Raw genomic sequence first — 14,918 nt, 5'->3', positions numbered from 1 at the left:
GAAGACCCATCAAGAGATGGATTGACTCTATAAAGGAAGCCAAGGCCCTCAATTTGCAAGACCTGAGCAAGGCTGTTAAAGACAGGACATTTTGGAGGTCATTAATTCACAGAGTTGCCATAGGATGGAAGAAACTTGACAGCACTTAACACACACTCAAGCTACAGAAGCTAAAATGACTAAACGGAGGCTATTTTGCTTTGATCACACTGTGAGAAGACAAGAGTCACTGGAAAAGACAATCATGCAAGGAACCGTTGAGGGCAGCAGGAAAAGAGGAAGACCTAACAATTTGGGATGGATTGACTCAATAAAGGAAGCCACAGCCCTCAATTTGCAAGACCTGAGCAAGGCAAGTAAGGATAGGACGTTTTGGAGGACACTTATTCATAGGGTTGCCAAGAGTCAGAAGTGACTTGATGGCACTTAACACACACACACATGAGGAAACAGTTTAGTTTGGGTATATGTAGGCCTGTTATGTAGATGAGCTTCAACTATTTCATCTCTGCATGGGTCAGAGCATTGTATAGCTCCTACAAAATAGTTTTAAGACCATCAGAAGAGCCCTGCGGGATCAGACCAGTGGTCCATCTAGTCCAGCATCCTGCCTCACACAGTGGCCAACCAGTCCCTCTGGAGGACCAACAACAGGGCTCAGAGGCTGAGCCCTTCATAAGAACATCAGAAGAGCCCTGCTGGATCAGACTGGTGGTCTATTTGTATGTTGGTTAATGAAATATATTTTTAAAATATATTTTTTATATATTATGGTAGAATCCCTGACTAAACAGCATGGGAAAGGCGTAAGGATCTCTGAGCAAAATATAATAAAATCTTTTTTTCATTTCTGCTTTGACTCTTCATAGGTGTGGTCCTCTTATTTTATTTTATCTCTCTCTTTTCTCTCTCTCTCTCTCTCTTTGTTTGCACTCACGTAGCAGAAAAGGTAAAAGGTGAATGGCACCATATAAACACCGAGAACAACTCAGAACAAAGAGGTTTGGCTCCTCAAGATATTTAGAGAAAAACAAATAGCATAGCAAGGCATGCCACACCAGCAGCTAATTTGGCCTTTGGGGCTTGGCTCCTTTACCCATTTTCATGGCAGGAGCTGGTGGTTATTCTGGGACAGTTTCAGTTGGTCACAGCATGACTGAGACCTGCTTTGTTTCTGCAAGGCCGAATCATTTAGGCTGGCCTTTGCAGTGTAAAGGAGCCCCGTGGCAGAGTGGTAAGCAGTCCAAGCTCTGCTCATGACCTGAGTTCGATCCCAATGGAAGTTGGTTTCAGGTAGCCGGCTCAAGGTTGACTCAGCCTTCCATCCTTCCGAGGTTGGTCAAATGAGGACCCAGCTTGCTGGGGGTAAAGGGAAGATGACTGGGGAAGGCACTGGCAAACCACCCCATAAACAAAGTCTGCCTAGTAAACGTCGGGATGTGACGTCACCCCATGGGTCAGGAATGACCCGGTGCTTGCACAGGGGACCTTTACCTCCCCCCCCCCTATTTTTGGAGTGCAATTCATAAGTTTGGGGTGTTTTGTTTGTGGGGTGGTGCCAGCTATCTATTTTTATAGTTTAATAAGTCACCTCAAGACCCTTTGATTGAGCGGCGACTAAAAAAATCTAATGAATGAATAAATGGAATGAATGAATGACCCATGTAAAGTAAAGTACAGTACAGCAAAGGTAAGTAACATAAAGTAAAGAATGCTTGGGCTGCTCCACATTTTGGTTTCTCTTCAGGTCGTATAGATCTTCTGCTCGGGCTCCTCCTGCAGTACAACTCACAGACCACAACTGCTTCCTGCCAACAAAGATTATTCAATGAGACAAGCATTGCAGCGTGCTGTCGTCTCTGCTGGTTTGGCTGGTCCTCACCAGCTAACTGCACCAGGCAGTGCTGCCCTTCAAAAGAAGCTTGCTGCTGTTATTTTGGCCAAAAGTTAAAAAGACTCTTACCAGGCTTTGAGTGTGTGTGTATGGGGGGAATTCAGACCCTTCGTGAAGCCAAGAACAATTCTGTGCATTGACTGGTGGTGGAAAGTGCCGTCAAGTCACAGCTGACTTGTGGCAACCCAGTAGGGTTTTCAAAGCAAGAGAGGAACAGGGGAGGGGCTGTGGCTCAGTGGTAGAGTATCTGCTTGGCATGCAGAAGGTCCCTGGTTCAATCCCCATCATCTCCAGTTAAAGGGGCCAGGCAAGTAGGTGATGTGAAAGACCTTTCTCTGCCTGAGACCCTGGAGAGCTGCTGACAGTCTGAGTAGACAATACTGACTTTGATGGACCAAGGATCTGATTCAGTATAAGGCAGCTTCATGTGTTCAGAGATGGTTTGCCACTGCCTGCCTCAGCGTAGCCACCCTGGGCTTCCTAGGTGGTCTCCCATCCAAGTATTAACCAGGGCCAACCCTGCTTAGCTTCCCAACTGTGACGAGATTGCACTTGCTGAAGCCTTCCAGGTCCAGGACATACACTGATTATGCAAGGTTAATAGTCAAGAACCTCCAAATAATAATAATAATAATAATAATAATAATAATACTGTATTTTCTGGCGTATAAGACTACTTTTTAACCCAGGAAAATCTTCTCAAAAGTCGGGGGTCGTCTTATACGCCGGGTGTCGTCTTATACGCCGGATGCTGAATTCCGAGCCGGACTGGAGAATCTCCCTGGGGAGCCGCCTCCGCTCTGTCCATGTCCCCGGGGGTTGAGCCGCCCCAGGAGGACCGGTGGCTGGCCCCAGGCCGCGGACTCGGGTTGGGTCACTCCAGGAGGTCTGGGGGCGGCTGCGGGGTTGGGGCGCAGTCCTGAGGGCCGACCCTAGGCCGCGGACTCGGGACAATCCCAAACTCTAAATTTTAACTGTAAAAATGGGGGGGTCGTCTTATACGCCCAGTCGTCTTGTACGCTGGAAAATACGGTAGTTGGTTTTTATATGCCGACTTTCCCTACCACTTAAGGGAGACTCAAACTGGCTTACAATCACCTTTCCTTCTCCTCCCCACAACAGACACCCTGTGAGGTCGGTGGGGCTGAGAGAGCTCTAAGAGAGCTGTGACTAGCCCAAGGTCACCCAGCTGGCTTCGTGTGTAGGAGTGGGGAAACCAACCCGGTTCTCCAGATTAGCCTCCGCTGCTCATGTGGAGGAGTGGGGAATCAAACCCGGTTTTCCAGATCAGAATCCACCGCTCCAAACCACCGCTCTTAACCACTACACCATCCTGGTGGTGAAAGTGAAACCACATGTTTAGACTTTGTGCTCCACCCCCTCCCCAATGCTCGAAGGTTTTTGCAGCCCTTCTCTGAGTGGAAAGAAGCAGGCGCCCTCACCTGGTGGAGGTGGCAGGTCCTCTGTGTTCACGTTCAGTAGCTTCGGCCACACTTTGCAGCGAATCTCATCCATCAGGAGGCCCCCTTCGCTGATGGCCATGCGCCTCAGGGCAGCCACATCAATAGGGTTGCTGTTCAGCGCCTGGTAGATCTCGGCCTCTTTCCTTTTTTTCTTCGAATCGCAGTCTGCGCAAGAAACAACAAACACATCTGGATCAGCCTTGAGCGCTCTTTGCTCCCACAAGAGGGACGGGTGGCCTTAGCTTGATTTTGATTTGATTTATACCCCACCCTTTCCCGATGAGACCGTGCTAAGTGCAGTTTACAACAACAAGCTAACAGAACTATCCATAAATAGGTAAAATGCAAAGCTTACAATATATAACAGTCATTCACATTTATATTTAAAACTGTCAAGGGCCGATAGAAAGTCAAGGAAGTATTTCTTCACACAAGGCATAGTTAAATTGTGGAACTCCCTGCCCCCTGACTTTGATGGACCAAGGGTCTGATTCAGGAAAAGGTCGCTTCAGGTGTTCATGTGTTCAAGCTTCCTTGGCAAAGTGGAGGATTTGAACCAGAGCCACCCTGAGCCCGACTTTGGATGGGAAAGGTTGGGGAGGGAGGGAGGGAAGAAACGAAGGGAAGGGAAGGGAACGGAAGGGAGGAAGGGAGATCTCTAGGGCCATCAGAACCAAGAACAGAAGTAGAGCCTGCTGGATCAGACCAGTGGACCATCTCGTCCAGCATCCTGTTTCACACAGTGGACAACCAGTTGCCCTGGAGGGCCAAACTAACAGGGCAGAGAAGCCAAGGTCTTCAGAAGAAGAGCCCTGCTGGATCAGAGCAGTGGTCCGTTTATTCCAGCATCCCATCTCACATGGTAGTTACCCAGTTCCTCTGGAGGTCCAACAACAGGGAGCAGCGAGCAAGACTTTCATACGAATGAAAAGAGCCTCATGAACCTCCGGAGGAGCCCTGTCCTCGAACCTATTTCCCAGCTATTTCACTGGGTGCCCCCAGGTCCTCAATGAAATTGTTGGGAAATCGGTTCTTCTCACTTGCTCAAGCACATGTTAAATGAGGTGCTTGTTTATTCAGAATATTTATGCCCCACGTTTTGGTTACAAAGGGCTCCTCTTATGAAGGCCTTGGCTTTTCTGCCTTGTTTGTTCACCCCTCCAGGGCAACTGGTTGGCTGCTGTTCAAAACAGGATGCTGGACGAGATGGTCCACGGGTCTGATCCCACAGGCTCTGCTTATATTCTTGCATCTGGTAGCCCCAGATATCAGGCTGGGCACAACCAGAGGCCCACCAATTCTGTCCGTAGTGCAATGACGACAAGAAGGCCGCTCTTGGCCAGCCAGTTTGTCCCTCATTCTTGTGATCTTGTTCGCAGGCCTGATCCACAGCGCCCTTTATTCGAAAGGGTCTGAAGTGCCCCCCCCCGCAATAAAACCCATTAACTAGGCCAAGGTTAAGTTAATTCATGACATCGTATTCCCTGTTACTATGCATGGGTGTGAAAGCTGGACATTGAAGAAAGCTGATAGGAAGAAAGTAGATTCCTTTGAAATGTGGTGTTGGAGGAGAGTGTTACGGATACCCTGGACTGCCAAAAAAACAAATCAAAGGGTTCTAGATCAAATCAAGCCTGACCTGACCCTAGAAGCTAAAATGACTAAACTGAGGCCATCGTACTTTGGTCACATTATGAGAAGACAAGAGTCACTGGAAAAGTCAATCATGCTAGGAAAAGTTGAGGGCAGCAGGAAAAGAGCAAGACTCAACAAGAGATGGATTGACTCAATAAAGGAAGCCACACAGCCCTCAATTTGCAAGACCTGAGCAAGGCTGTTAAGGACAGGATGTTTTGAAGGACATTGATTCATAGGGTCGCCATGAGTCGGAAGCGACTTGACGGCACTTAACACACACACAGGCCAGATTCCTTCTCCTTTCACTTCAATGTTAGCCATTGAACTGCTGCTGAATATAACACTCCGGGCCATTTCCAAAATGTTTCCTGGGAGCACAAAAGAGCCCTCAGTCAGCTCAAGAGGCTCCTGTTTCTTAACAGATGCTCCCATTGGAGCAGCTGACAATTAGAACGTGACTCGGGCGGCATAAGCAGGCCTTGCATCAAAAGTATTTCCTAAGAGAAATCTTCTGAATATGCTTATATAGACACATCGCCCCATGCCAGTGAATCACAAACGAGGCAGTGGATGCACCAGTAGCTACCAACACTTCACTGTTGCTCAGTTAGCTGGTTTGTTCTTTCAAAATCCTGTGCAATGATTTGGCAGCAGCACAGAAAGCATTTCATCCAACACAGCCTGAAGGACGTTTAGACTGACATGTAAAAATTGAGAATAAATAGCACCAAATATCATAAGAACACCAGAAGAGCCCTGCTGGAACAGACCAGGGGTCCATCTAGTCCAGCATTCTGTCTGACACAGCAACCAACCAGTTCCTCTGCAGGTCCAACAAGAGGACATAAGAGGCCGAGGCCTTCATAAGAACAGCGAAAAAGCCCCACTGGATCAGACCAGTGGTCCATCTAGTCCCGCATCCTGTTTCACACAGTGGCCAACCTGTTCCCCTTGAGAGCTAACAAGGCTTAGAGGCCGAGGCCTTCGTAAGAACACCAGAAGAGCCCTGCTGGATAAGACCAGTGGTCCATCTAACGCAGCATCCTGCCTCACACAGCAGCCAACTGGTCCCTTCGGAGGTCCAACAGCAGGGCATAGAGGCCAAGGCCTTCTCATGAGGTATACTGCCTCTGCAGGTTCTCTGTAGACACCATGGCTAATAGCCATTGATAGGCCCGGTCCTCCATGAATCTGTCTAATCCCCTTTTACAGCTGTCTATGCCTGCGGCTATCACAACAACCTCTGGTAGCAAATCCCACATTTTAATCCCTCGTTCTATAAAGAAGTAATTCTTTTTGTCTGTCCTGAATCTACTGCCCATCAACTTCACTGGATGCCTTTAAGTATTTTGGGAAAGGGAGAAAAGGTTATCTTTATCAACTCTTTCCATCCTGTGCATAATTTTACAAACCTTTATCATGTCCCCCCTTGGTTGTCTCTTTTTTAAACTGAAAAGTCCCACACTCTTCAGCCTTTCCTCATAGGGAAGGTGCTCCAACTCCTTAATCATCCTGGTTACCTGCTACTTTCCTTCCTCCACCTTTGCAATGTCCTTTATGAGATATGGTGACCATAACTACACACAGTATTCCAAAAGAGATTGCGCCATAGATCTATACAGGGGCATTATAATATTGGCTGTTTTATTTTCAATCCCTTTCCTAATAACCCCCAAAGGAGAGTCATTGGGCTCTCAAAACAGCCCCGAATCTTTTGCACTTACATTCTGATTGCTACCACAAGTTTGATCAAATAAAATAAAAAGGGTAGCTGTGTTATGCCCTGGGGGTGGGGTGGGGTGGGATGGGGTGGGGGGTGGAAGCCAAACATGACAGCAGCCTTTCTTTCAGAGCTAACCAAAATATCGGAAAGTAATTATCAAGTTTCTGAGTTTACAAGAAAAGGCAGGTGATATTTAGCTGGTTTCAATTTGCACATGCCTCTACAAGACAACGGGTTACCGCACTTGTGTTCCCAGCGATGTATCAAGAGTTTGAAAATGTTATAAAAAATACTGTTCGCACTTACTGTGTATTCCCACCGATGTATTAAGAGTTTGAAAACGTTATAAAAAATACTGTTCGCACTTTGTTTGGCCCCTTTAGCTGTGAAGACGTCTTCCAACCATTTATAAGCCGTGGTATCCAAAAACCCTTTTAAAGCGATCTTTTTATAACATTTTCAAACTCTTAATACATTGCTGGGAATACAAAGTGCGGTAACCTCCAACATCAGTGCAAAACGAAAGCTGCTGGAGGAGTGCGACAGCATTTGTGAACCAAGCAGAAGAAAGCAAATTCTCCCTTAAGTTCTGATAATTTCATTATTGCTTGGAAAAGCTCAACTTAATTGAATACTGGAGCCAGCATAGAAAGCAACTGGTTAAGAACAAATTAATCAACAACTACTGAATAGTATAGAGTTAACTCACAGAAACACACAAATGCAAAAACTTCAAGTACATGCATTTCCATATAATACCACAAAACATTCTGAAGTGAAATTATATATAAACTTTGTAATTCTACTGAGGATTGCCAAGAGACACTATGATAGCCGCTCTGAGGCCCAACTTTTGTTGGGAAAGAGATTAGAATAAATAAATAGATAGACAAAAAATCATTGCTGAGAACAGTAGGAGCCACAACAAAATTTCTCGGTGACCTGGGATTTGTTGAGCAGCCTGCAGTATGGCCAAAGGAGAACGAGAAGAGCCCTGCTGAATCAGACCAAAGATCCAGTCCAGCAGTTTCCCACATTGGATAACCAGATCCCTCCAGGAAGTCCAAAAGCACAGGGCAGAGAAGCCAAAGCCTCCCATGCCTTTCCTGCTCCTCAGCCACTAGCATTCTGAGGTATACTGCCCCTAAATGAGGAGGTTCCATTTAGACATCATGGCTACTAGCCAGTGATGACACATCCTCCATGAATGTGTCCACTCCACTTTTAAAGCCACCTACATGATTGGCCTGTGATTGAAAGCCGCCTACATGATTGACCTCACTCATCCTGTCGCAGTGAGTTCTACAAGATAGGGCTTGTCCTTGCGGGGAGGGCAAAACAGAATCAGTTTCCCATGTCCTCCTTAACTACTCATTTTATTCTAGGGGCCGTTATCAATTTATTGACCCATTATTTGTGGACAGGGGATGGTTACCCGCCAAAATTAAGGTGTCTTTCCTCATGACCACCCAGGACCCCATAAAAATTGAATTGGTGGCAAGAGTCTTACAAAATATTGTCGAAGGCTTTCACGGTCAGAGTGCATTGGTTCTTGTAGGTTATCCGGGCTGTGTAACCGTGGTCTTGGTATTTTCTTTCCTGATGTTTCGCCAGCAGCTGTGGCAGGCATCTTCAGAAGATGCCTGCCACAGCTGCTGGCCAAACGTCAGGAAAGAAAATACCAAGACCACGGTTACACAGCCCGGATAACCTACAAGAACCAAAGAGTCTTACAGTTCGCAATTCAAGAACGTGAGCGTTTGTGCACCAAATAATGCTGGCCTAGTACTGTTAAATTGTCTAATGCACCTTAACTGATTTTACTGTAAAAACTATGGAGTTTCTTATACTGTATGGATTTTATGTATTTGCTTTTATACACTTTATTTTATGCCAATAAAGGCTACTTGACTTGACACTGACTCACATATACAAGTAGAGTATCTCTTATCCGGACATCCCATATCTGGACTGATCTGAAAACCAGACCCTTCGAGCCGGCATGCAGGCAGATCCACGCTGCCTGCTTTCAGTGTTTCCTCTCCCCTAAAAAAATAAAATACCGTGTACAATACATCGTAGTTGGAGACTGAAAGCCTGCCTTTGTTGCTCTTGTTTAACAGCTGATAAACGTATTCTGTTGACATAGTTATACCTTTGCTTTCTGATGGTTCAATGTACACAAAATTATTAAAAATATTGTTTAAAATTACATTCAAGCTATGTGTATTAAGTGTACATAAAACCTAAATGAATTTGAGTCCCATCCCCAAGGTATCTCATTATGTATATGCAAAAATTCCAAAATATTCCAATATATGGAAAGTTCCGAAATACGGACCACGTGTGGTCCCAAGCACTCTGGATAAGGGATACTCAACCTGTACTAAATTGGCTAGTATTGTTATTTTAGAGGGGATGCCAGGCTGACTGAGACCATCTTCCTTAAAGCGATTCAGACCCAACTCTGCCAAGTTTTGAAACAGGCCCTTCTTGGCTGCATCACCTCTGGAATTAAAAAGCCAGCCCTGCTGAGAGAAAAACACTTGCCCCAGTGCAAACACACAAAGCCATCCTCGCTACTTTGATATTCAGAGGGGAAGTTACAAGGACGTGGAAAGTTACATGGTTACCTCACTCATTTAAAACTTTACAGCTTGAATTTCTAGCGGTTTTCAGCCACCAGCTCCTCCCAAAACAAAGGGGCAGGAAGAGACCAAGTAATGGAGTGGATCTTCCCAACTTGGTCTTCTCTAGGCGAGACCCTGCTGAGGAGCCTTTCACCAATACTCAAATGAAAGATTCTGTCGATCATTAAGGGTCCGGAAAAAGCATCACATGTTCTGGACTGGAATCCACACAGTTACATGGCTCCCTGAATTTCCAGCAATAGGTGGAAAAGACCGAAGAGCTAGATGTTCTTAATCAGCAGTGCAAGCCGAGTTCACGGCTGCCAAACCGTTGCCAAGTACTCCACGTTAGAGAGGAGGCCACTGCAATCCTCTTGTTTGCCTAGTGCCACAGAAGTCTATGACATTAACCGTGCAGTACTTTCCTGGGAGCAAGCCCCACGGAAGGGGCCATGGCTCAGTGGTAGAGAATCTGCTTGGCATGCAGAAAGTCACAGGTTCAATCCCCGGCATCTCCAAAGGGACTAGGCAAGTAGGTGATGTGAAAGACCTCTGCCTGAGACTCTGGAAAGCCGCTGCCGGTCTGAGCAGACAATACTGACTTTGATGGACCGAGGGTCTGATTCAGTATAAGGCAGCTTCATGTGTTCATGTGAATAGACCTGATTGCTCTCTCTAAGCCTCCTCAACATGGCAATGGAAGGATTTTTCTTTAGCATGTCTGCACACAGCCTTTAACAAGCACTAGAAAGGGAAACTCAGATGACTGGAACAGATGTCAGAAACACACACGCGTGATCAGAAGTAAAGGCGCTAGACTGTTTTCAATGTGATAAAATCCAAAAGCGTAATCAGAGCAAAAAACGCACGGCAAAGTGCTGAGGTTATGACACCTCGACAATCACAGCCAGTTAATTTTAGCTTAGGCTCATTAGTCTGACCAGGCACTCTTTAGCTCACGCTTCAAAGAATTTCAGAACAGTTTTCTCCCCCCTGCCCCTACTGATGGTTTGAGAAACTGTCAATAGTAGAAGGCCTGGGGGTCACTGTCCAGGCCCCCAATAATGGGTATAAAGTAGAGATCACAGCAGGACACTAATTTAAGTTATTGTGTTTAGTTTGAGAGCCAGGGTGATGTAGTGGTTAAGAGCAACAGACTCTAATCTGGAGAACCGGGTTTGATTCCCCAGTCCTCCACCTGAGTGGTGGACTCTAATATGGTGAACCAGGTTGGTTTCCCCACTCCTACACCAAGCCTGCTGGGTGATTTTGGGCTAGTCACAGTTCTCTCAGAACTCTCTCAGCCCCACCTACCTCACAAGGTATCTGTTGTGGGGAGGGGAAGGTGATTGTAAGCCGCTTTGAGGCTCCTTGAAGGTAGAGAAAAAGCGAGACATAAAAACCAACTCATCTTCTTTCTCTTCCCAAAACTAGGATCCTACTATGTAATTTTGGTATCATTCAATGTGTCATTTGAAGAGTTATACTTTGATTCAGTTCTGTTTTTAGATTTCTGATTGGTTTTACAACCCTAATCCTATTGCGTTGTTTATGGGAAACCCCATCCTGTCGATTGCATTGACTCACTCTGTAATCTGCCTTGAGTCCAAGTGAGAAGGGCGGGTTATAAAAGATGTAAATTAAAAAAAAAATCATTCCTCTCCCTCTCAATGCGTAAGGACACATGGGATAAGTTGTGCTTCCTCTCCTGTACAAACCTCTTGTATTTTTGGTTTTACATTTCTTCTGAGGTATTAGCATGGGTATTTTTAGTATGCTGCCCAGCCACCATGAGTCACTGCTGATAATTTTTTAAAGGGAATAAACAAAGAAATAATTGATGCATGCCCTTTGGTCTCTGGTTCCCTTTGCAGCGCAATCCCATCACTGTTTCGTCAGAAGTCATTCCTACAGAAGCCAATGGCATTTACTTCCAAGCAAGTAGCAGGATTTCATCCTTAAAAAATTTCTCCCATAGGAACAGACCCATTCAAGTCAGTCATCTTTGGAGGCCTGGCTTCGGTGTCCCCAGCCACCTAAGGCTAGACGGGTGGCAAGCCGAGGAAGGGCCTTCTTGGTTGTGGAGCCAAAACTTTCCAACTCCCTCCCCTGGGGAGATTGGTCTTTCTCCCCCTGCCTTTATCCTCCACCAGACGGTGAAGACTTTTTTTCTTTTGCTTGGCCCACCCCCAATAACTGTTATTGGCCCTGGTTGAGTTATTATGTGTGTTTTATATGTTTTTACTGAATGGGCTTATTTTATGCACACTTCATTTTAAGTGGTAAAACACCACTTAAGGTCGAAACGTTTTAATGTTTAGATATTTCCTGCCTTGGGGGCCCTTATTTGGGTGGAAAGGCGGAACAGAAATGTTTTAAAGACATAAATAAGTGCTATGAAGAGGGAAGTAGGAGACAAATAGGCACGTATCACTTTGCAGCGCGTGGGGTGGACAGGGGAAGGGAGGAGATATGCAGAGATGAAACACAAACCCACCCAATGGGGTTGCAGTGCATCTCTCCCTCCAAGTGCGACACAATGCAAAAGGACAAGCGATCTTCTCCTCTGTTGGAAATCAGCATGTCCCACCCACCCCAAAAAACCTCTGCCCAAGAAGCCACACTAGGAAAGCACTTTTTTCTGCTAGTTGTTCCCCACCCCTCTTGTTCTCCCAACTGCTTCCTTATAAGCAGGTCCCCAACATAAGAACATAAGAAGGACCATGCTGGATCAGACCAAGGCCCATCAAGTCCAGCAGTCAGTGGCCAACCAGGTGCCTCTAGGAAGCCCACAAGCAAGACAACTGCAGCAGCATTTATTCTGCCTGTGTTAAGAACAATAAGAAAAGCCCTGCTGGATCAGACCAAGCTCCTTCAAGTCCAGAAGTCTGTTCACACCATAGCCAACCAGGTGTCTCCAGGAAGCCCCCAAACAAGTCGACTGCAGCTGCATTATCCTGCCAGTGTCCCACAGAACCAAATAGAATAGGCATGCTCCTCTGATCCTGGAGAGAATAGGTATGCATCATGACCAGTAGATATGCATCATGCACCTAGTAGGGATGCATCATGACCAGTATCCGTTTTGACTAATAGCCATGGATAGCTCTCTCCTCCATAAACACGTCCACTCCCCTCTTCAAGCCCTCCAAGTAGGCAGCCATCAAGTCCCACACTTTTAACAGAAACAGTTAGTAAGAAGCAGGCTCTCCCTATTGAACTTCTGCCTGCTGCCCACGGAGCGCCTAAGGCAGGGCGTTCCATCTCCTGCAGGAGAGGGGCGACGCTCCTCCTCCTCGTCCCGCCCCCTGCCGCCATCGCCCCCTCCCATTGGCTGCCGTCGCTCCCTCCCTGAGGGGCGAGCAGGAGGCGTGTCCGCGCAGGCCCCGCCCACTCTCCTCCCCCTCCCCTCAGCTCTGAGGTGAAGGCCTTCCGCCGCCTCAGGCCGGGCCGGGCCCTCTTCGGAGCCGCGCGGCCGGCCGGCCGGCGGGCGGAGGGGCCCTACCTCGCCTCCCGTGGTCGTTCGGCGGCGGCCTCCGCAGGGCCATGGTCTCCGGGCGCCGACGAGCATCCCGGCCGGGCCGCCCTGGCGTCGCTAATGCCCGCCCCCTCCCGTTGGCCCCGCCCACCAGCCCGCGCGCCGCCCAGGCACGTCACCGCCGCGGTCGGCGAGGAGCAGCAGCAGGGCGCATGCGCCGTCCCGGCTCTCGCTCATAGGGAACGGAGGATAGACGCCCCTAGTGGACGCTTCGGGTTGCAAAGCGACGGCTGCCCTATAGGTGTTGAGTGGAGCGGTGCAGAAGGTCCCAAGTTCAATCCCCGGCGTCTCCAGTTAAACCAGGCAAGTAGGTGATGTGAAAGTCCTCAGCCTGAGACCCTGGAGAGCCGCTGCCAGTCTGAGTAGACATGACTTTTTTTAATTTTTTTTTATTATTTTCCACTTAAATCACATTTAGTTTCGTCATTCAAATTAACATATTTATATAACATAAACAATCTTTGTCTAATCGCTACAAATCTATCTTATTGACTTCCCCTCTCCCCTCCTCTGTCTATTTTATATATCTGTGGTTCCCATTGTAATTAAGTTCTAATTCATTATAATATTTCATATATAAGTTTAACTATATGTCACACTTTCTTATAATCTAAATTATAACAGTAATATTTTTTCTACTTGGATCATTTGAATTACATCAAAACATAACCTTTAATATTTTCCGTTAAATTCATTAACACAGTATATTGTCCATGCCTCCCATTCTCCCATAAATTCCACATTTTCTTTTTGATTTACTAAGACATGACTGACTTTGAAGGAACACAAGAAGCTGCCTTATACTGAATCAGACCCTCGGTCCATCGAAGTCAGTATTGTCTACCCTGACTGGCAGCTGCTCTCCAGGGTCTCAGGCTGAGGACTTTCACATCACCTACTGCCTGGTCCTTTTTAACTGGAGATGCCGGGGATTGAACCTGGGACCTTCTGCATGCCACAGCCCCTCTCTTTAACAGGAATGCATCAGGCCACTGGACAGGTCCCCAGCTGCTCACATGAACACATGAAGCTGCCTTCTACTGATTCAGACCCTTGGTCCATCAAAGTCAGTATCGTCTAACCAGTGGCTCTCCAGGGATTGAAGTTGCCTTATACTGAACCAGACCCTTCATCCATCACAGTCAGTATTGTCTACTCTGACCAGCAGTGGCTCTCCAGGGTCTCACACAGAGGACTTTCATATCACCTACTGTCTGGTCCTTTTTAACTGGAGATGCCAGGGACTGAACTTGGGACCTTCTGCGTGCCACAGCCCCTCTCTTTAACAGGAACACATCAGGCCACTGGACAGCTCCACAGCTTCTAGACGTGGTGTGTGAGTCAGGCCATTCACACATGTGAAGCTGCCTTCTACTGAGTCAGACCTGTGGTCTGCCAAGGTCTGTATTGTCTACTCAGACTGGCAGCAGCTCTCCAGGGTCTCAGGAGAAGGGCTTTCACATCATTTGCTACCTGATCTTTTAAACTGGAGATGCTGAGGATTGAACTGGGGACCTTCTGCATGCCAAGCAGATGCTGTGCCACTGAGCCATGGCCCTTAACCAAACAAGTCTTAAGACGGGGGTGTCCAATCTTTTGGCTTCCCTCGGCCACATTGGAAGAAGAAGAATTGTCTTGGGCTGCACATAAAATACATGAACACTAACGATAGCTGATTCATAATGTTTTAAGTAAGTTTACCGATTTTGTGTTGGGTCGCATTCATAGCTGTCCTGGGCTGCATGCAGCCTGGGGGCCGTAGTTTGGACAAGCCTGTCTTAAGATCAGTATTACCTACTCAGACTTGCAGCCTCGCTACAGGGTGTAAAGCAGAGGTCTTTCACATCACCTACTTGCCTCGTTTTTTTAACTGGGGATTGAACCTGGGACCTTCTGCATACCAGGCAGATGCTGTACCACTGAGCCACAGCCCCTCTGAGGAGTATATTCTGTGTTGGTGAGGAAGGCATTAAAAAAAGCACCAGGTGGACCACTCCCTCACCTGGAGGGTAGGTGGGCTTTGGACTCTGTT

At 47.1% G+C, this 14,918-nt stretch overlaps 1 protein-coding gene across 1 annotated transcript in view; it reads right to left on the bottom strand.

Moving 5' to 3' along the window:
* The window catches only part of TBC1D20 (TBC1 domain family member 20), a 32,111-nt gene extending 19,143 nt beyond the window's left edge, over positions 1-12,968 (bottom strand). Inside the window, exons 1-2 of the mRNA XM_056844656.1 lie at positions 12,854-12,968; positions 3,337-3,522 (exon numbers count right to left, since the gene is read on the bottom strand). Coding sequence (XP_056700634.1) covers positions 3,337-3,522; positions 12,854-12,896 — 229 coding nt within the window. The 5' untranslated portion in view covers positions 12,897-12,968. The remainder of the gene's footprint in view (positions 1-3,336; positions 3,523-12,853) is intronic.
* Positions 12,969-14,918: the final 1,950 nt, after the last annotated feature.

This window comes from Euleptes europaea, chromosome 2, assembly GCF_029931775.1.
Source record: "Euleptes europaea isolate rEulEur1 chromosome 2, rEulEur1.hap1, whole genome shotgun sequence".
NCBI lineage: Eukaryota > Metazoa > Chordata > Lepidosauria > Squamata > Sphaerodactylidae > Euleptes > Euleptes europaea.
The sequence above is the reverse complement of the archived record's forward strand: the minus strand, read 5'-3'. Positions and strand labels throughout refer to the sequence as shown.